A 21,314-nucleotide genomic window follows, 5' to 3' on the forward strand; every position below is an offset into this window, starting at 1 on the left:
TTGATACATGTACAGCATTGCATGTGTGTGACTCAGTGCATGCACAGTAGTGCCTTCTGTGCCTATGGTGTTTGTTCCAGAGCCTAGACTGCAGTGTCACTCCATGGGATGCACATAGGAGGAAGGTGAGCTGGGAGATTTCCACAAAGGGCAGGCCTTGCCTCAAGTCTGCTTGTTCAGTATCCATTGATATGAGTGGTGAAAGAAAATACCAACCAGTGTCAAATATGAGGTTGCTTCTTAGAATGAAGCCTTTTCTTTTTCATTTCCTTCACTGCCAAATATCTGGAAAGGGGAGCCATCATTTGCTACATTTGGCCACAGCCATTTGATGCCTCAGTCCTCACCTACCTTTTGTGCAGCATTTGGTAATGGCAATTCTTCTGGCCTTCTTGAAACCCTTTCCTTCCCTGATGGAAGGCTACAGCATGCTTCCCTTTACCTGTCTGGTCTCTTACTGCTCTGGTTTCTGTCCTGGGTGCATACATATTCCTCTGACTGCTCCTTTGGGAGCCCCCAGCACTCTGCCCTGGCCCTTCTCTCCTCCACCTTCTCTCCTGTGCGATGTTCCCTAGACCTGTAGCCCCTCTGACTGTCTAGGTGATGATGTCTCTGATACTGTAGCTTTAAAACAGATTTCTCTCCAGAGACCTAGAACTATTTCCAACTGCTTGCTGGACAGTTCTGCCTGGATTCCCTATAAGCCCTTAAAATTTACATCTAATTAAAAATTTTAACTCTTTAGCAAAAATTACTCCTCTTACCTGTTAGTTCTCTTAAAGCTTTTCTTTCTCCCATATTCTCTGTCTGTCCTGGTAAATGACAAGACACCTAAGCAAGAAACCTGGGAGTCGCCGTTCCCTCCTTGCTTGCTGTCAGCCCTCTCCATGTCTCACTGATGGCTGAAGCCTCTTCCTTGAGGCTCTCAAGCCCACCCCTTCCCTTCTGCCGCCCCTGCCCCCATCGCCCAGGCCATCATCCTTTATCATGCAGGTGAGTACCACAGCCACCTCCTAACTCCTCCATTTAATCCAGGCTGTCTTTCAAAGTGCCATCAGAGTGACCTTTCCAATACAAAAACTCTATTATGTTATTTCTCTGAATAAAATCCTTTCAACTTCCCATTGCCTATAAGGTGCCATTCAAACTCCTCAGCGAAACATTTGGCGTAGGGCCCTCGCAGGGCTGCTGCTGGTCTACGCGGCTCCTTTGTATGAACAAGAAAAAGGTGCCCCCTCTGGGCAACTGCTGCCCAGTGGCTGCGGGAGGGCTGGAGAGTGGAGCATGCCTTTATGTGCGATCAGGGTACCACTTTCGTTGGGAGGTACAGCCCTGAGCGGGGGCATAGGGCTTAGCTAGCTTACCTTGTGCCAAATCCATTTCATGCAGTTGTCAGCTGGCTTCTGCTCACATACCAGGTGGGGCCACACTCCAGCATATTGAATTATTCGCAAACTCATGCCTCCGTGACGTTCCTGTGCCTTAGCACCCACTCTTCCTCCACACCCGTGACTAACTCCTACTTACCTGTCAAGACTTCCTTTAAGCATCGTCTCCTGGGAGGGGCTTCTCCACCCTCATGGCCTGAATTATTTGCCATCACCAGTTGTACCCCTAATACCTACTCTACAAGTCCATCACGTCACTTTGTTGTTCTTTTGTAATGATTCACTTTTACATTTTTTTCTCTCTCTCTCCTTGTGAACTACTTAAGGGCAGAGGGTAGTACTTTATTCATCTCTAACCTGGGCTTAGCTTGGGTAGATTCTCACTAAATGTAAGGCAACTGCCAGAAATTAATCGAAATATAAGGTTCTAGGCTTAGACAGAACTATAGAGTTTATACTTATTATAAAAAACTAAAGAAATAATAGTATTATTTAGCAATGCAAAACTGTTGCAAAACAGTCAAGAAAGGAGTTTACATTTCTTATTTATGTGCAAAGGCATGAGTAGGAAGAGAGTAAATGCTGACAGCAGGCAAGGAAAGCACTGGGTTTTCAAGAAGCACATTAAGGGCCTTACAGCAAAATTTAAGAGGTGGCCCAACGCAGGAGACAGCTCTGATGTGAATAGGGCAGATGAGCTAAGAACAAACTTGAATTAAACCTACAAGCAGAAACAGTAGCTTCTGTTTAAAACCTGCTTTTGCAATCGACTGGATGTTTGACCTCTGGGCATCATTAACCTCTGTGCGTTAGTTTCCACATCTGTAAAGTGGAGATAATAATGCTTCCTTACTTCAAAGAATTATAGATTAATCAATGTCTGGAAAATGTCTCTAACTTGGGCAACTCTATGTAAATATCCAGAGTAGCATGTAGCATATAGGGAGGTAAGGTGTAAATGCTGGAGGAATAAATCTGAGCTGCCTTTAGATGTATTTAAAATGTTACAAATGAAAAATAATTACTAGTGTCCTCATCCTTGAAAATGCTATTAAGGAAATGGCAGTTAGATTTGTATTTTGGAAAAATGTCCTTTTAATGGTTTATAAGTCTCTTATTTTTCCATGTGACTCCAAAGCAGAGGTGTCTGCTGAGATCTGTGAATCCAAGGCCTGTGGGCACTGAGGCTTCCTGGATGAATCAGTACAAGCTACAAAAGCTGCTTATGCCAGGAGGACCTTGGCTAGTGTGGACTGTAGTGCGGACTGCTGTCGCCTTCCCGGGGCTGGGTCATGAACTTAGGACTTAAGTCAGCTTCCTTACTTCTTCCCCTTCTCCCCCTATGGCCCAGCTTCCCTCTCCCAGAGGGGCGTCTGCCGCCCTGCAGGGGAGGGGTGCGGGGAAGTACAGCTCAGAGCTCTTAGCATTTCCACCAGAGGATCATGTATGCTTTTTGGATCACTTAATGTGATCCCCCAAATGAAAATGTTCTGAATTTATAGCCAGCCCCTCCCCAGCTTTCTAAAAGGGGTCTATTTCCCCAGAGGACCTTTGGTTGATTGGCTGTCTGCGGGGCCTCATCTTGCTGAAGGGGGTGCTGGATGGAAAGAGAGCTGGGTAGGCAGGAGAGGCCAGGTTACCGCTCAGGGAGAAAGTGAACCCGCCCCCAGGGGAGCTGTGAAGGTGCAGCGCGGAGGGACAGAGGCAGGCACAAGGCCAGGTGGGAGGGAGAGCAGCCCCACCAGAGGCGCAGCCTTGTCTGGGAGGAGAGAGATATGACCTGCTGCCGAAGGTGTGAACACACTGCCGCGTCAGGTGGAGAAGGAGGCTCTAAGGGGATGTGTGGATGTTTACAGGGCCAAGGACTAGGAGCTGTACCTGCCTTTCTCCTTCCCATTCTCCTTCCCCTCTTTTCCATCAGTTTATATATTATGATTGGTCTTAAGGCAGGGTAACTTAACAATAGTTCAGGTACATTCAAGAAACTACAAGACTTTAAAGTGAGAGCAGTGGAAAGGGCAGACGATGTTTGCGCTGGAGTAGAACAGGGCATTTGAGACCTTGAGCTGCCTGCTGGCTGCCCGGATGGCGGGGTTTGGGGCTGACCAGACTAGGTTCAGCATCTTTACCTGACATGGTGTTGCCTCCCCTGGCCTGTGGTGCTCACTGCCGGGCCCCAGCACTACCTTTTCCGAGACACACTTTGATGCCAAGAAGAAGAGAATTTGATCTAAGCTCAGGCCATGTGTACACAAGGGCTGTCATCAAGAGTGAGGTGCTCTGGGGGGACTGGGATGTCTCGGTTGCTTAGGTTGGTATCTCCCTTTGAGGAGTTGAAATGTTCCCCCGATTGGTCATTATGAATCATGTCGCTTTGCCTGCATAGCTTGCCAGCTGGAAACAGAGGCCGATGAGAATGCTCTTGAGCACAAGGAGTTCATTTATTTTTCTTTTGGATTGTGAGATGAATATGTTGTTCAGGGAGTGGGCCTTGGGCCTAAAGTGATGTTAAATAACAAGTAAAGTAGTTAGAGGTGCTTTTTGTACTGTTACTGTGTTTGGAAATGTTAATGCTCTGTTACCATTCTGGTAATGTGGTTTAAATCAGATCTGAACATCCTGGGCAGCTTATTACTAATTTGTATATGGACTCAGATAAGGTATTTATGCCTTTTCCAAGTTCTGTATCCACTTCACTTCTTCCACCTGAAGAGGTATCTGTAGAATGTGGTCTAAACTAAATGCACAGGTGTGACCATTATTTTTTTTTTTAAGCAGCACATTGTATGGCTGCAATTTCCATGGCTTTCAGAGACTAACTCCTTTTTCTTTATTAATACTGCCTGAAATGGAATAAACCTTCCATCTGTTTTTATCCTCTGAACGAGATCTTTTTAAAGATGCTTCTTTGGGGGAGTCTGGAATAATTAATTTGCTCCCCCCTCCATCTTTCTCAATGCATTTAATTTGAACTTTCTTAATGAAAACTCATCTCTCATAAATGCTGGGCTGGCCCATTTTGTGTGTGTCTGTTCTGTCCTGCTTTGAGTGATGTGTAAATAAGAGGCAATCTGGTGATGAGTTTTGCTTGTGTGGTGCGGAAGGGTGGAGAAGGAGGAGGCTTTGATGAATAGAGGCAACCAGAAAATGTACTTGATAATAACATGGCCGTGATTGATGTTGTAATTCCTGAAAAATTATCATTGTGATATAATTATTTGTTTATGAACTGTGCCCTGAGACTCCCAAGTTTGTGATTATTCATGACACAGATAAAACTCTAAAGTCAATAATTCATCAAGGGTATAATGGTTTTGTTTGGGGGAGGCAGGGGGGGTTCACATGGATATTACATCCTGTTTCTGACACTTCCACTATAAATCTGAGAACTCCTTCAGTGCAGGGAAAAGTTGTCTCCTTACCCTCTGCTCCTTTTTTCTTCCCCTTAAAGTAGCTTTAATAGTTTGCATATATATTTTTTTAAGACTGAATTTTTTCTTCTAGAAAAATTCTTTCAATATAGGAACATTACCTGGGTCATTCGATTGGTGTCTCATGACTGCCAAATAGAGATGAACAGAAGACAGAGAAACAATGGTGCTTTGTCCCCCCGGAAAAATACAAAACAATCTTATACTCCTCTGGCTGATTTTGACCCATAAAAGGGAACAAAAGGAGACCTACTCATGTTCAGAAAGTTGATGAGTTTGGTCTCATGGTTCTTCCTTGAATTTCGAGTGGATAATTTTACATGTACATGTCAGGAGACCTGTCACCTCAGCCTAGTTCTGCTCATGTGCAAAGGTTGATCCGGTAGTTTCCCTGATTCTTTCCATTTCCTTTCCATGGTTGTTTAATTCCTGCCTCAATTTACTTACAAGTGAGTCTCCCAGTGGGAATCTTCATTATGGATGCATTGCGTGCCTTTACCCCAGGGGTCCATAAAAACTGGGGCAGGTCTCTTGTCTCCACCAGGGCTGGGCAAAGTAGCCTCAGAGGGCACGTAAAGTACAATGAAAATGAGAAATGTGCTTTGACAGGGGCAGGCTTTTGCTCTCCTTCCATAACTAGTGAACTTTTTCCTTGGATTGTTTTTCACCTAAGCACATGCCAGCATTACACGAGGGCTGTGTACATAAAGGAGGTGGGAGACTGACCTTAACAAACATTTGTGCAAAGACCAAGGTGTTCTAGACTAGACACTCAGGATGAGAGAGTAGTTTGGCCTGGCTGCCAGGAAGGGGCTGCAGTGTCAGGCTATTTTAATTACAAGCTCAGAGTCCTGAGCAGGAGATGTAATGGGACTTCCATCCCATGCAAGCCCTGGACTGAATTGAATCTGGAGCTATGCAATTGGTCCAAGGTGTCACATTTTAATAGCAGCTGTCATGGGTTGAGTTATGTTCTCTGAGAAGTGGAAGTCCTAACCCCCAGTCCCTCAGCATGTGATCTTAACTCTATTACCTTCTCACGATAGGCTGTGGTGGGTGTGGATTAAGATGCAGTCATACTGGAGGAGAGGCATCCTTAGCCCAGTAAGGCTGGGGTCCTTAAGAGGAGAGGAGAGAGGCATAGAGGGGAGAGCTCCATGTGAAGACACAGAGACACAGGAGAAGACAGCCGTATGGTGATGTAGGCAGATATCAGAGTGATGGACCTGCCAGTCAATGAATGCCAAGGGTCACTGGTAGCTGTCAAGCCAGGAGAGAAGCATGGAACAGACTCCCTCTCAGATCTTCCAGAAGGAATCAACTTTGCTGGCACCTTGAATTCTGACTTCTAGCCTCTAGAACTGTGAGCAACTAATTTTGTTTTTTTTCCCCACACCAGTCTGTGGTAGTCAGGCAGCCCCAGGAAACCAAGACAGGGGCCTTGACAAATCTGGGTGTGCCCAGAGGAGAGCAACTTGGGTGGTAAAGGGATCTGCCACCGTGCCATCGGAGGGACTGAAAGAACAGGTGACATTTAGCCTAGATACTTATTATAACTCTGACATCCATCTTCATATATTTGAAGGCCAGATGGAGGAGGGTTTAGACTTAGTCCATTTAATTCCAGAGGTAAGATTTCAGCTTAATACCCTTTAAAAATTACAGCTACCCAATAGTGGCTATCAAGACCCTGACCACTAGAATTTAGGAGTTATGATTTCTACAGGAGAGGGTCCCTCTCAGCTGCTAAGATTCCCTGGATGACAGCTGAGTTGATACCGATCAACCCTCATCTGTGAGGAAGCATTATTAAATGGTACCTTCTTGGAATCTAAGATAGGAAGTCAGAGTTTACTAAGCTGGTTACTAACTGCCTGAGTATTTTCCCCCTTCCTTCTCCTTTCTCTATTTGCTCTACCTAATTTATTGCTGTGCTCACAATAGACAGTACTACGGTCACGCATGCACACCCTCCAGCCAACCTACTGATGGCCAACCCTGGGCTAGCCGTCTGGACTCCCCGGGGTGGCAGGAATGACTGAACTTGCTGCTCTACCCATTTTGCTGTTCCTTTTCTGATAGCAACTCCAGCCATCCTGTCATACCACATGGACATTTCTAGTGGCACCTCTGCCTCTCGACAAGTCACGTTCCAGTTTTCATTTGTTTGCGTGCCCTCATCCATCAGTATTTCATGGATCTTCACTGAGCGAAGACTATTTGTGAATCACTGAGCTAGAGATTCATGGTGGGGGAACTTATGGAACAAGCCATGATTTGTGCCTGCAGTGCATTTACCAGCCCTCTTTCTTCATAATGATTTCCTAGGAGATACAGGAAAGCTGGAGCAACTAAGGGTGTGCACTTACCTTAGCATCCCAGAATTGTTTCTGAAGTCTGCTAGTTGTCATCGTCCTTCAGGAATTAGGCCCAAGGCCCAAGAACAAAGTTTGTCTATTTTCACTACATGATATGAAGTATTGGCAAAGGTATTTGTCCTTCTCTCCCAAGTTCTCCATTCTTTCTACTTTGTAGTCCTGGATAATAATCGTGGCCTGAGAAGACTATCTTCTGGGCTGGATACTTCTTAGCTTCAGTGCAAGGCTTTGGCTAAATTGATTTCAAATAGTTTTAAACATGCCTAATGTAAGCAGGCTTTGTCAAAGAGTAGGTAAAGATGGATAAGAATGATAGTTCACAAGAACTAAAACCAATTTCTTTATGTTCAACTGAATGCATATGTTCCCTCTTGTCCTGGCTGCTGCTTTTATTTAAGTTTTTTTTTTTCTTGTTCCTTATTGCCAAATAAACAAGTATCTGTACTGGCTGGGAAGGAGAAGAGCGAAGGTGCAGAGAGCTGGCCACAGATCACTGCTCTGCCCACTGCCTGCAAACTGGAGCCTTGACAACCTGACGTGCTGCCAGCCTGACAAGGGAGGGGCCCTGTGCCTTGAGGAGCCCGGGGCCCTGGCTGGGCTGCCGGCCTGGGACTGCAGCAGTGGTGGTGCTGCCTAATGGGCAGCAGGTCTGAGCCCAGGGCTTGCTCACTTTCTGGCTGAGAGATACTCTTTATTCCATTAGTGATATATTTTAGCAATGATGGGTGTAAATAAAAGGTTGATAGGTAGGGAGTCCTGAGCTTGGGTACAAATCCAGGATTTCCACCACTTACACTGATAAAGCTCCAGATGCTGTGAGGATGTCAGTTTCCCTATGCATGTTTGGTCTCCCTGTTTCCTTTTCCACCACCTCCAGGTCACAGGGCTGAAGGGATGTCCAGAAGTAAAGTGTTATGGTTGACCAACACAGTCATCAGCTGACAGAGGGTTGGTCCTAAATCCCATACTCCTACAACAGCCCTTCTGCCTAGGTCAGCCCTTCCCCATGCAGAACTCTGGAGGCCCCCACTGAGAGCCAGCCCCACTACCACCTACCAGACACAGTGGCTTGAGTGAGCCAGCCTTCACTCATCTTCTCAGGATTGAGTTTCTAGCTTCAACAATGTTTCTCTTCTCAACTTTACTAGACTGTATTCTTCTGACTTTTAAGAGCAAAAGGGAGAGATGAATTTTGGAGAAGTGTTGGGAAAACCCAATTCTGTGCTCTCAGTCACTCTCTGCCCATTTCCAATATTGAAGTTCTTATTTCAAGGACCCATAAAGGGCATTGGGGAGAAATCTAGGGCCCCACAACCATAACTGCACTTCCATATCCATTAGACAGAAGCAACCGTCCATTACAAAAAGAACCCTCAAAGTGGCTAATGTCCCTGAAGACTCAAAACTAGGATGTGATACTACAGCTGGCAGCTTTCAGACACAAGTGTTTGCCTTTTCTTTCAGCTCAGCTCTCTTCATTTTCTGGACAGCACAGATTTAACAGTTGACTCATCTGTATCCTTAACTTTGAGATAGCAGCTGAAGTTTGTGTTCTCTTTCTCTCTCTTTTGGAGTTAGCTAGCTGCTCTGCCTTAAATGTGACAGGCTGCGTGCTGAGCTAACCGATAATCCAGCACAACCATGTCCTACTCAGCTTGACTGGAGGAAGAAAACACATATTTAGTTTAACAAGAAGATATAAGCAAGGGAACAGTTGGTTATACATTATATATTGTAATAAATGAAAATATCGAGTGCATTTTAAATGATTCATGTATGGAAACTGTCGTCACTTACTGTGCATTAATCAAGAGAAAAATGCACATTTCCCATAGTGGTTGATGTTGCAGGCCCATTGTTCAGCTTTGATAATGTGCATAATAATAATGCTCAGTATGACAATGAGTTAGGGTAGCTGAAAATTTAGGATGGTTGAAAGTTCCGTGTAGTATTTGGATTAGCGACTTAATCTGTGCCTTGTCAGCCTTATCAGTACACAAGCTATGCATTTTTTCCAAAACTAGCAAAAATATGGATGCATTTTTGTTTTTCACTTTTTTTTTTTAAATCAAGAATAATGACCAAGGTACCTGCTTAAACAAATACTACCAGCATTCATTAGTTAGGATGGTTGCATGTAAAAGAAATGATGCCAGATAGTAACAAATCCAAGAGAAGTTTATTATGAAAATGGCACCTGCGGATGAAAAAATTAAGTTACATAAAGACAACCATGTATGTGACATGTATGAGAATCTACAAAAGTATAAAAAGAACCCTGTTGTAAATGAAGTATGTACATTTCTGATTTGCAGCATTATCAATGGTCAATGAAAAAAAATGTTTCAAAATAAGCCAGGCACTCAGGAAGTTAGGTCCGGTTAGCTTCACACAAAACAAATGTACCATAGCTGTCGCTTTGTAACGTTTTAATTTTTTTTATATATATATTGTAGAGTTGGTAACACTGCTAAGATTTTTACGAACAGAATATCCCTTTCCCCATTATTCAGCTACTTGGCACCAGTCTCCTCATAAAAGTTTTCATATATTTGTACAAGAAATAGTTAAAAACACAGACACAGTCTTCACAGGTAATGACGTGTTTTTTTTTTCATTTTGTAATTTTAAACACTATGGATTTAGACAGCAGCTGTGATTATCTGTTAGTTTAAATCACCAGAAATCATTTTGACACAACACAGAAACATTTATAAAAGAAAAAAAAACAGCTGTCTTAGCTGTTCTTTGTAGCTGATAGGTGCATTCCTTTGATTGTCCGATAGCTAGAGTAGAGCTTCCAAAATTAATCTTTAAATATCATGATTGGCCCTCTTCACCTTCTAAACGTACTTAAATCCTTCAGGTAAGATCCCTATTAAAATTTGTGGCATTTAACTTCTTTTTGCTATTATTCCACAGTGATATGGGTCCAACTCATGGAATCAAAGGTCCTAGAGGAATCCACTCAACATAGTGATATTCAAAGGACAGCCGAATTACTATATTAGCATTGCACGCAGAAACAAATATATATGGCAATTCTATATTCCATGACCACCTCCCCTTTCATTTTTAAAAAATGTTGGTTGACCTTTGAAATAATTTCCTGTCCCACTGGTAATTGCTTTACATATTGCTCCATCAGCCAACCTGGACAGAAACCAAAGAAAAGCACCCACTACTTATAGGGAGAGCACAAGGGACTCTGGGAATGTTAATAACTGAGGCTATATGGCATCAATTTATTTAATCTATCTGAGCATTATTCTTCAGAGCTTTGTGTTGTACTCTGGAAGAAAGAGTCATACCCAGAACTCCACTGTGGGAAAAATGGCTCCATTAACCTTGAGCTAGTTAAGAGTCTTTTTATCTCTGAGAATGAAAATATCTTGGAGAATGAGGGAAGGAAAGATGAGGAAGGAAAAGGGGATGTGAAAGAGGGAGGGAAAGAAAGGAGAGGTGGGGGGAATATACACCAGCAAAGCAACAGCAGGAATCTTAAAAAGTGAAACGAAGATTCACAGACAGTAGAAGCAGCATAGGGTGACATGACAGAGGAAAGCCACCACACAAAAATCACTAACCCCCAAGAAGCACCGATTCACTAGGACTGCAGGAATGGGACTGTACCACTCCGGACTAGAGATAGAGCACAGAGAAGACAAAGGACAAGACGACTACGTCAGCTTAGTATATACTGCATATAGAAACACACACTGAAACGGCAATGGGCTGACAGCCAAGGACACGTACACACCGCACACATTACAGTTCCCACATCTGTTATCAGAGGCCTTAACCAACAGCTGCCAAAAGTGGAGTGGAAGAAGGGTTTACACTTGACAGTCATTTGGAGTGTTTGACACTACACTGATTTCTGGCAACAAAGACAAAATAGGATATTTTTTTCTTTTTCTTTTTCTTTTTTTTTCTTTTTTTTACTTAATGTGCAGTTTTCAGTTGCAGTTATCTGTTTGAAGCTTATTAACCCACTCTTTCGTGTTAAACCTTATTGGTTTCCACCTAGAAATAAGAGAACCAAAGGGAAAAAAAATATTTCCATCAAATCAAATCAGTCCCCCAAAATACAATCTTCCTTTTATAGCAAGAAATGAAAAAAAAAATGTTAAATATTTTTTTCCTTCTTTTACTCCGAAGTGTTATTGATGTCGCAAAAATTAGCCTCAGTCAGACTGAGAAAAGGAATTTAAAAAAAAAAAAAGCTCATCAAAGGGCAGTATGTACCTAAACTGCTCCTCAAATCAGTTTGATGGAATTTTCCAAAAGCCCCTTTAAAAAGAGCTTTACTGACCCATTAAATTTAACGTGAGGCTATGTTTGTTAGTTGGGAGGTAAAAAATTTTAAGTCCTGCAGCAAATGTTAATGAGGGCTTTGTCTTAACTAACCAAGGAGACTGCAGCAACGGGGCTCCAGACCAGGACAGAACACGGTTTTCCCAAAACCCAGCCCAGGAGCTGCATTTTGTATGAAGACATTACAGATTAATAAATGATAGCACCATGGTTTTAGAAATTAAGTTAATGTTTCAGTAATTAACATTTAGTCCAACTTTTTTTTTTTAAACATTCTAGTCACAGGCCAGAAATTAAGTTTAAGAACCCAAATTATTTTTATGTGCAAGTAAGAAAATCTTAATCATAAAAAGAGAATTAAATTCTGCATAAAATTCTAAAATACTATCCCCCTATTTTTAAAGGAATTAGGAACAAAAAACAAAACACCACCCCATTTCATTTGACTTAGTCAAACAGGGCACATTGTTTGCTTGTCTCTTTCAATCTTGATCATATCAAGATCTTTATGAAGAAAACCCAATGGTTGTCACTTGAGAAAACTCTCGACCACAAGACTGAGTATTCTATGGCAGAGGCATATACACATTAAAGACATCTTAATAAAGATGCAAAGGAAAGCAAAACAACCCAACACACATCTTAGAAGACGACAAAATGGCAGGCAACTGGTCATCTGACTCTCTGAAGGCAAAAAATAAACATATCTTTACAGGAAAGAATAGTCAAGTTAAAGAAAGAAGGGGTGGGGTGGGGACCGTCGTGGTGAGAGAAGACGCTGACCTGCTCGAATTCAAAGTGCTAGAATTAAAGGTCTAAACGAAAACGCCGATGATGCCTCCGGGGGAGCCCTGGTCTCAGTCCTCCTTGCGCTCCAGAGTCTGTGCCGCGTGGATGCCGTTGCTGTACACGGGGAAGGGGAGCGTGGAGAAGAGTCCCTCGGCCGTGGTGAACACGTTGCCGGCGGGCATCTGCGTCAGGCTGGCTGCGCTCACCGCGCCGCCGAACGGTCCCGACATGTTGAGCCGGTGCACGTGGTGGTAGAGCATTTCCATGGGCGTCTTGGGGTCGAGGCCGAAGCCGGGGCTGTTAACGTCCACGAAGTTAACAGCGTGCGCATTGGGCAGCAGGTTGCCCTGCATGGCCAGGGTCACCTCTGCGGGAGCGTAGCGGATGGTGCCCGTGGTGTAGACCCTCTGCGCCGCCGTGCTGGTGGAGGCCAGGGTCCCGGTCACCCTGTGCACCAGCGGCAGCACGACGTTGCCGGCCTGCAACCTCTGCAGAGCCTCCAGGTCCCCAGTGTACAGCAGCGAGTTGGATGCGCTGGGGGCGCCCCCGCCTCCGCCTCCGCCCCCGGGGTGCTTGTCCCGCGGGGACGCAGAGAGCGGGGGCGACAGCGGGTCAGAGGCGACTGGGGCCAGGGCGGCAGTGGCCGAGGCGCTGAACTGAGTCTTGCGGGCAGCCGCGCCATCGGCGCCGGGCGGCGTGAGGACCGAGTCGGGGATGGCCACGTGCAGCCCGCCGCCGGCCCCGCCGCCCTGCGGGGACGGAAAGTGCTCCGAGCTGGGGGGCTTGGTCATGCTGTAGGGGGACTCGTTCCTGGAGATCTCCCGGTTGGGCGGGTAGTTCCAGATGCTGCTGTCGTTGTCGAAGTTGATGGGTTCCGAGATCTCCGTCTTGATCTTGAGCACCGAGGCACTGTTGGGGGAGGACAGCAGCCGCGGGGCCTCCACCAGGCCGGCGTCCAGGCCCCCGGGGCTCGACGCGCTGGACAGGCGCCGGCGGCTGGCGCTTCCGCCCTTCTGCCGTTTTCGCCGCTTCTTGCGCTTCTGGTGCTTGCTGGAGGCCTGCGCGCCCGCCTCGCCCGCGCTGTCCGAGTCCTTGGCGCTGTCAGACGTGAGCGACTCGCAGTTCTGCAGCCGCAGGTCCGACTCGCTCTCCACGTAGCGCTCCACCTTGATCTGCATGGGGCCCAGCGCGCCGAAGCCGTCCTCGCCCGCCTTGGGGTTCTCAAAGTCCGAGTGCTCGAAGCTGTCGTCGCTGTCGCGGCTGTCTGGGTTGCTGGAGCTGTGGCCGTCGTCGTTGCAGTTCATGTCGTTGTCGCACGCGTTACCCGACTTTTTCCGGTCGGGCTCCGGATCTTCGCTGTTCTCTGACTGGTTCCCCTTCTCGTCGGACTTGGAGTTCTCGTTTTCCTCTGCGTGGAGCCGGCGGCCGGGGTGGCGCGGCGGGGGGAGGAGAGACAGAAGACACCCATTAGCGGGGCGTGACCCACCTCTAAGCTGCGGGGCGCGGGGCTGGGGAGGTGTCTTGCCCCACCTGAGCTGCTCCACCACCTCTGATACTTGAAAGCCTAGGCTTCTCTCTCTCTCTGTGTATTGTGTACATAGGCTTATTCACCACAATATACCTATATATGTGTATGACTATAAACCATTACATATATACACAACATATATATGTATATCTTTATATAATACTATATATACACATGTATATATACACGTGTGTACATATGTGTTTGGGGTATAAGAATATATACGCATATGTGTGGAGAGAGACTCAGTGGTAACTTGATGTGGCATAGGTTTCTCTGTAAAATGTGGCCAGTTGCTAAGCCCTGCTGGTGGCCCTTTGGCCACTGCCCAGCCCTCACGTTTGAGAGGACAGCCACAACTGTAGGACAAGGAGGTGTGCTAATACCTGTAATACCTGAGGTATCTTTAGAGTCTGATTCAGAGTCGGATGTCTCGGAGGACTCCGAGGTCTTCTCAGGCAGATGGGGAAGCTGTGCGATGTCCATTGGCGTGTCCTTGTACTCAGGGTTGCTGCGGGGAGGCAGGCATTCATCAGGAGTGCGGACACCCGTGCCCTATGGTCTGCTGTTGACCATCTTCTCCCCACTTCCTTGCCCCAACCTTTGGAGTTTAGAGAGTTTGAACAACTAAACGTGAATCATTTCTCAGCTCATCGTGGGACTTTTACAGAAGCTTGGATTGCATGGCTGGGGTACAGGTGCACCCTGCTGTGATGATTGAATACCCAAATGCTACATGAAAGCCACTAAAAAGCTTTCATATAATCAGGTGCCTCTGGGGGCCAGGGAACTCTGCTGCTTGACATCCGTTCCAGGGTAGCACCTGGAGGGAGGGAGGATGGGAAGTACTCTCTACAATTCATTCCCACACCTCCTGGGGTGCCCTATCTTCTCTTGGGCTTCTAATGAGTCAGTGGCTGCCCCATCTTGGTTCCTTGATGGAGCTTCTCAGCTGTTCAGATGCCTTCAAAGCTACCAGGGGGAGGGGCAGGGCCCTCAGCACCTAAATACCTGACAGATGCACAGGTGCACCTTGGGATGTGTGGATTATGGCTACTGAACTGTCAACACACCCATTACAATCACATTTTCATCTGCTCATGTGGTGTACACCTGTGGCTTGTTAGCTGGAAATCTGATTGCATTGGGGAGAGTCTCAGTGTGAAGAGCCCCTAACAGAATGGGATCAAACTCTATTTGCACAAATGTGCTTAATTTTTGTTCTATTTTTAATTCAAAAACAAGCCTTTTCAGGAAAAGAGAGTGTATTCGGTCAGTTTGAGGAAGCTATCTTCTAGAATTCCTGCTCTAAGGATGACCTGATGTATGAGTGGTAGGGGCTGCTGTAATCTGAAGGTACAAGGAAAGCCTCTTGCCTCAATATGCAAAATGCCTCTTCTATCCTTCCATGATGGCTAGCCAACTAGAGAGTTACAATAGATGATTACTGATTCATTTGTTAATCTCTAGTGAAATTCTATATTAAAAAGTGACTTTTGGTAACTACTCTAAAACTGCAAATATCCCTGGGAGGGTTAATTTACTGAGACTGATTATCAGACATTTACTCTTTAGTGTGAATTAGCTACAGCAGCAGAGCTTTCTCTAGATAATCAGATGAGACTAATGGTGGGAAGGTAGCCTTAGCACATGTGCAGCTCCAAATACTCTGAAGAGTCTGTAATTCTACCAAGCATTGTGAGGGAATGAGATGAAGCCTGAAAGAGCAGGAATTTCAGAACATGGAAGGGCAAGCCTGGAAGGGGCCCAGAAGTGAGGGATTCTGGGAAGAGGTAGTATGAAAATATTGCTCAGGGAAGAATGAAAGAAAAATGTGGGAAAGAAAAACAAACTTCAGTTAGTTGCTATTTTGCCAAGGCCAGATGTTTTCCTTACTAGATCTCTAGTCTATTGAAGTGATACCATTAAATAATAAATGGTAGACTTGGTGGAGTCTCATTTGCTAAACCCCATCTATATTATAGTCTCCTTTGGCCCAGGTGCCATGTGGGTTCACAAGTCATTGTCACCCACCTTACAGTCTTTAATTATTGAATTCAGGGTGGGTCTTTAGGTCACTTGTAATAGGTCTACCAGGTCTGAGATGAGGCTCTAGAACCTGAAGACTGGTCTTTGGCATCCAAGCTGCTTTCATTGACACTCAAAAGCGTGTACCATTTAATCCTCGGTTAGATCAGTGGTGTTGAGCCAACGTTGCACGGACTGACCGACCTCTCCTGAATCCTCCCTCCCTCCACTTGTTGGCAGGGAAGGAAGTTATGAGGTTGATGAGGCAGTAAGATCCAGAAAGGCAGAAATCTCCCTGCATGGGAGTAACAGCCATATCAGTTACTTTCATACCCTAGGTTTCATCAGTATGAGGGACAGACCTCCTAGTCTCAGATGTCCCTGTTGCCAATGTCTAATTTTTAATAAGAACGGGTCTCCTTGGCACAGGAGTATTTTTGCCTATAGCAGAAGAATGTCAGTTATTCTGTTTTCTCTGGCATGTGAGTTTTTATAACCATTTGCATTACACATGGCCACTGTTCAATTAACTTCTACATAAAAGGCTACCTTGATATCAGAATGTATCTTAAATGTATCACAAACACAGGGGACATTTTGCATGAAAATCAGGTGTTGGAGAAAGCCGTACTAAATACACATATTTTACCTTTACAGAGAATTAATGTAGAGTGGAAGAGGTCAAAAAAGGAAAAAGAAAGTAGATAAATGAAGACTCTTTTAAGTGGTGCACATTAAGGCCCTCTCCAGAGCAATAATCATTAGTGTCTGATTGATATGCTATTGGTAGCAAGCACATTCATGCCTTCGAGTCATCACCAACGTATGTGAGCACACTCTGAAGGGTCAGTGTGCTGATGAGCCACGCTGTCAGCATCTCGGGTCCGTTTGGCTCTCAAAGAAAAATGGGATTCAGCTTCTCCCTGTCTAGATGATTAGCTGAATGGCACCAACTTCATTCGTAGCACCTATAGGAAATTTTCCTACTCAGAACACATGTGGGCCCTGCTTGGTGGCTTTGGGCCAACAGAAGCTGAAGACAGGAAAGACAGTGGTGGGGCAGAGTCAGGCTGAACTTGCTGATAGCTCGGCAGCCAGATTGCTGGAGAAACTCCTGGAAATCTTGTCCCCAAACACAAACCACCCAGGCTGTTGGTCTTGGTTACTTTTTTGCTAGTTTGAATCCAAAGGTGGAAAGTAGACGAGGAAGGAATGAGAAATGGTGTTGCAGATTATATTTAGGAAGCTGTTGAACTTGGCCTCATTTATAGATATAAATTTGAGGACATGTTAAAATATCAGTTAAACCTGCCTGAGATCACACAGCAGAGGCAAAAAAAAAAAGATTGCCTGCCTTTTTATATTGATACTGTCTGGATTCTGGTAAAGCAACTCACTTTGCTTACCAAACCCTTAATGCCTAGGCAATCAAACTCTGTAACATGTTTAGTGCTTCAAAGAGATGGACTGCAGGAGGAATGAATCATCCTCTTTTGCTTAATTTTTACAAGATTGGAGTGCTTGCATGTGAGTGTTTGTGGTGGGGAGAAGGAGGTGCTTCTTGAATGCTCCAGCTATAGACAAAAGTCTGTATCTTTTTGGCTTGAGCATTTTTAGGCAACCAAAGCAACCTCTGCAGAGCTGCCCAAATATTGAAAGACCAAGAATTATCGAAAATTTTGTGAATCTGCCCTGGAAGTACCTTCCAACATGGCTCTGATCTTTTCATATTTCTTTGACTCTTTTGGAAAGAAAAGCAGCATTTCCACATAATTCCACACCAGATACTATCAAAAGATAATAAAACATGTCAGCTATTAACCATAGGGATGCATATTTTATAACAGACAGAAATGAAAAAGAATTAGAAAATATACCTAAGAAGATAATTCACCCAGATGATATTCTTCTCATTTGCGTTCTTGGCGTTAATAGCTATGGTGGCACTAGACTGTATCCAAATATATCCTCCATTCTTCTGCATCCAGCGATAGTACTTGGTCACACACTGGCCCTTGTTCAGCACTAGGGAAACAAAACAAAACAAAACAAAAACAAAACAGAAGGCATAGCGTATTAAGATTGGGACCAAATGATTACCATTTCTGCAAAACCTCAAGCTTAGAAAAGGGTGGTCCTGTGGCAAGCCAGGGTGCCCCCCTGTTTGCTTAATGTAGAAGGCCATTAGTAGGACAAATAAAATCAACAATTCAGTGGAGCGGCAGCTCCGGAGCGAGGGTTGCTAGCGTTTGTAGCAAGTCTCTATTCCGTTTTGGGCAGCCATGGTGTGAAAGGAAGAATAAAAAGACTACAAATCTTTTTGGCTCACAGAATACCTAATGCAGTGTGGATATTGTCAATGGGTTTGACGTCAGACAGTAACAAAGGCAAATCTGTATGTGATTTATTCATAGCTGCGAGGTAGGCTTCTTTGAGATTCTGGATATTTGAATGGTTCCGAAGATGCTTTACCCCTCCGTCTTTGATCATTCCACCTCAGTGTGAGCAGTATCAGCCAGGGTCCCTATGCATCTGCTCCTTTTGATCTTTTCTAACAGAATTTATAGTCTGGGTATGAACTAAATTTACATTGGTCATTCAGGGCAAATTCTGGTGAGACTTTACTGAATGTTGGAACAAAATAAATTCCTCAACTAAGTCAAAGAAAAACACTGGCCTAAGGGAGGCACAGAATTGACTTGGCTAGAGCCAAACACAGTGACAGCTCCACACAGACTCTGAAATATGGCCCCAAATGAAGGAACAAGTAAAAACAATCAGTAATGTGAACCGCTGCCATTAAGTACCCGCTGGAAGAGAGCTTTAAAATGCAGATGTTAAAAATGATACTTTAACCAAAATCTTGCCAAGTTGAAATTGATTTGATTTGTATCCGGGTACTTCTGAGCTAGTAAAAGGGGAAAGTGCAGTAAATCATCCCCTGAAATAAAGTGCTATGGGTAGGAAGGGTTTAAAAGGATGCCGGAAATGTGCAAAACCTGTGGTTACTGCTTGGCTAGAGATCTCAGCGACTCCACACCCCAGAAAGTGTGCCTGCTAAGTGGCCACTAGAGGGCAGTGTGCACTCGTCCACGTCGCCCACTTTTTGGCATGTCCTTGTCTCCGTCTGCTAAAATGAAAAACCTCTAACTGCTGTAATAAATTTGGCTAAATTAGCTGCTAAATGGTTATCTCAAGTAATATGTATTTGCATTAATCATCTTGCTCTAAACCAGAACAAGCCAGAGTCCTAAAGACGTAGTAAATTCATATTGTCCATTTAATTACGGCTAATAAGTGCTTCATATACAATAGTTTCATGAAGTACATTTTGATTTTTTTTTTGAGGGGGAATGTGGATGGGTAAAGGGAAGTCACTTTGGAAAAGAGCCGTGTTTAAGGCCATTTTAGCTCTTCCCATGGTGTCTGAGCTGCTCTTCGTGGCTCTGAAAGCCATCAAAAATTAAACCTCCACATATTATATCCATAAACATATATACCTTGATGCTTTTCTCCCATTCTCTCTTTTTTCTTACAGTACACTAAATGGATGGTTGTAAAATTTAATAATTATGTCTTAACGGTTGCTTGGAAAAGACTTGCTTTGATAAGTTCTTCAAATAGTGCCACTCTATTCTGAAACTGTTCAACACTTCAGGGTATTTTTAAGGCCCGGAACTGTCATCTTCTCTTGGTGGTGAGGCTCCACAGGTAGCATTGTACTATCCTTTTGTAGGCAGTTGTTAAGTTCTGCCATTCTGCATGCATGGCTTCCCCAGCTACAAAACTGCGTGGTGAAGCTGAGAGCAGTAAAATACTAACTCTGCCACGCAGCTCTTCTGTCAAACCATTGCCGCATGCGACAAGATGTGCTTCTATTCAAATCCTCTCAGCCTGGTTAACTATTAATAGAGGAATGATGGGCTAGGAAATTCTGCCCACTATTTTCACAGAGAAAACTTACAGCACCCCTATCAGTGGTTAGCATATAATTCTATCTGCTGTGTATCTGGAATAAGGAATTATTTCAAAGGGTTCTTTCATTTTTAATAAAGGCAAAGAGACTAAGAAGCCCTTTTTTAGAATCATATGAAGAAAACACTAAGATGGTAGGCCAGATCAGCCCAGCCTGGCTGGGGATTCTGGACTGGAATCTGACCCAAAGCAGGCAAAATAAAAAAAAAAAAAATTACCCCACCTCTCCCAAATACAGTGCATAAGAGGCAAAGGGAAGAGGAGTCATAAAGTCAAATTATAATTTGCAGAATCAACATAAAGATCACCCCCACTCCTTGCTAATAATACTTCCTCTTACTTAAAAACAAACAAAGAAACAATCTCAATTCTGACATGCAGAGCCAGCAGAATGTCTGCTTCCCCAGTGGGCTCTGCGTATGTGCCGTGCAAGGGCTGAAAGGCTTATTTGCTGCAAGACTGATGTTAGGGCACCATCTTTGTGGGTTAAGGCGGTTTCATGGACCGTGGTGAACAGTGCAGAGCAGATCCTGCAGCCCACCAGGCTCAGCTGGTGAAGACACGTTTGACCTAACCCATTTATTTGCCCTGAGGTAGCCCGGCAAACAGAAATCTTAAAAGGTAAAGGGACATTCTAGCACGTACTTACATCATGACTATGCCCTGAGCATCAGGGTTTTCTGAGTGAGACCGTCTTATGTCAGTGGGAATCTAGATAACTCAGAGCGAGGCTCCGGGTTAGCTTCCACTGTAGCATGACATGTTGGCCAAAATGTTGCCCCAGTGGCAGGAGGTTTTCAGGAGGTCCCATAAAAGAAGTCACAATGGAATTGTGCTTCTTTAAGAATGAATAAGGAATAATTTTTGCTTGGGGCTCCAGAATATAAATTTATGACTTTGGGATGAAGCTTTTTTCTTAAAGAAAAAAATCATACTGGCAAATCAGTTGGATCATTCCAGCTGCGCCAGAGGCAGGATCTGACAGCTTTTCCTGAGCTCATGTGTTCCTAATCAGCTCAAGAAGAAAAGCCACCTTGGTGCCAGTTCGAAAGGATTTTTTAGTTTGTAATAAATTAGACAACTGGAAAAACATGAAAACTTTTTTGATTCTCTTTAATCCAGTGGCTGTTAACTTTTATTTTTGAGTTGTAGCTTTAGATAATGGAGAAAAATGAGAGAATGCCTGTGTCTAGTTTATAAAATTCCTGTTGTGGGGAAATACAGAAATAAGTATGGTAGAAGTTACTTGTATGGGAAGTCCTTAAAAAATAGTTAATTGTCCCTTGAGAAGAGGTAGGTGCTCATCAAATCAATGAGCCCGGGAGTAAATTTACAACAATGCACTCAAACTATAAAGAGAGGAAGCAGAGAGCGAAATACATATGTGGATCATATTTTTAGTTTTACATCACAATATTGCCTGAGTACTTCTAACACAGCTAGGTATCTTTTCTTTGGTTTATCATAAAGTCTGTTTTTG

General features: G+C 44.3%; 1 protein-coding gene and 1 long non-coding RNA gene across 17 annotated transcripts in view; one reads left to right on the forward strand and one right to left on the reverse strand.

Annotated features, from left to right (window-relative positions):
- LOC130679526 (uncharacterized) overlaps positions 1–21,314 on the forward strand; it is a 101,766-nt gene that overhangs the window by 20,555 nt on the left and 59,897 nt on the right. The gene's annotated exons all lie outside the window — the stretch shown is intronic.
- Positions 7,450–21,314, reverse strand: part of NPAS3 (neuronal PAS domain protein 3) — an 843,415-nt gene continuing 829,550 nt past the window's right edge. For 7 of the 11 annotated variants that reach the window (XM_036881327.2, XM_036881322.2, XM_036881329.2 and 4 more), the window contains 3 exons: positions 17,737–17,884; positions 14,218–14,342; positions 7,450–13,711 (listed from right to left, as the gene is read on the reverse strand). In XM_036881327.2, the coding sequence (XP_036737222.2) occupies positions 12,372–13,711; positions 14,218–14,342; positions 17,737–17,884 (1,613 nt within the window). In that variant the 3' untranslated portion in view covers positions 7,450–12,371. The remainder of the gene's footprint in view (positions 13,712–14,217; positions 14,343–17,736; positions 17,885–21,314) is intronic. The other 4 variants (XM_036881323.2, XM_036881330.2, XM_036881326.2 and 1 more) reach the window with 1 other exon arrangement.

This window comes from Manis pentadactyla, chromosome 11 (genome assembly GCF_030020395.1).
Source record: "Manis pentadactyla isolate mManPen7 chromosome 11, mManPen7.hap1, whole genome shotgun sequence".
Taxonomy (NCBI): Eukaryota; Metazoa; Chordata; class Mammalia; order Pholidota; family Manidae; genus Manis; species Manis pentadactyla.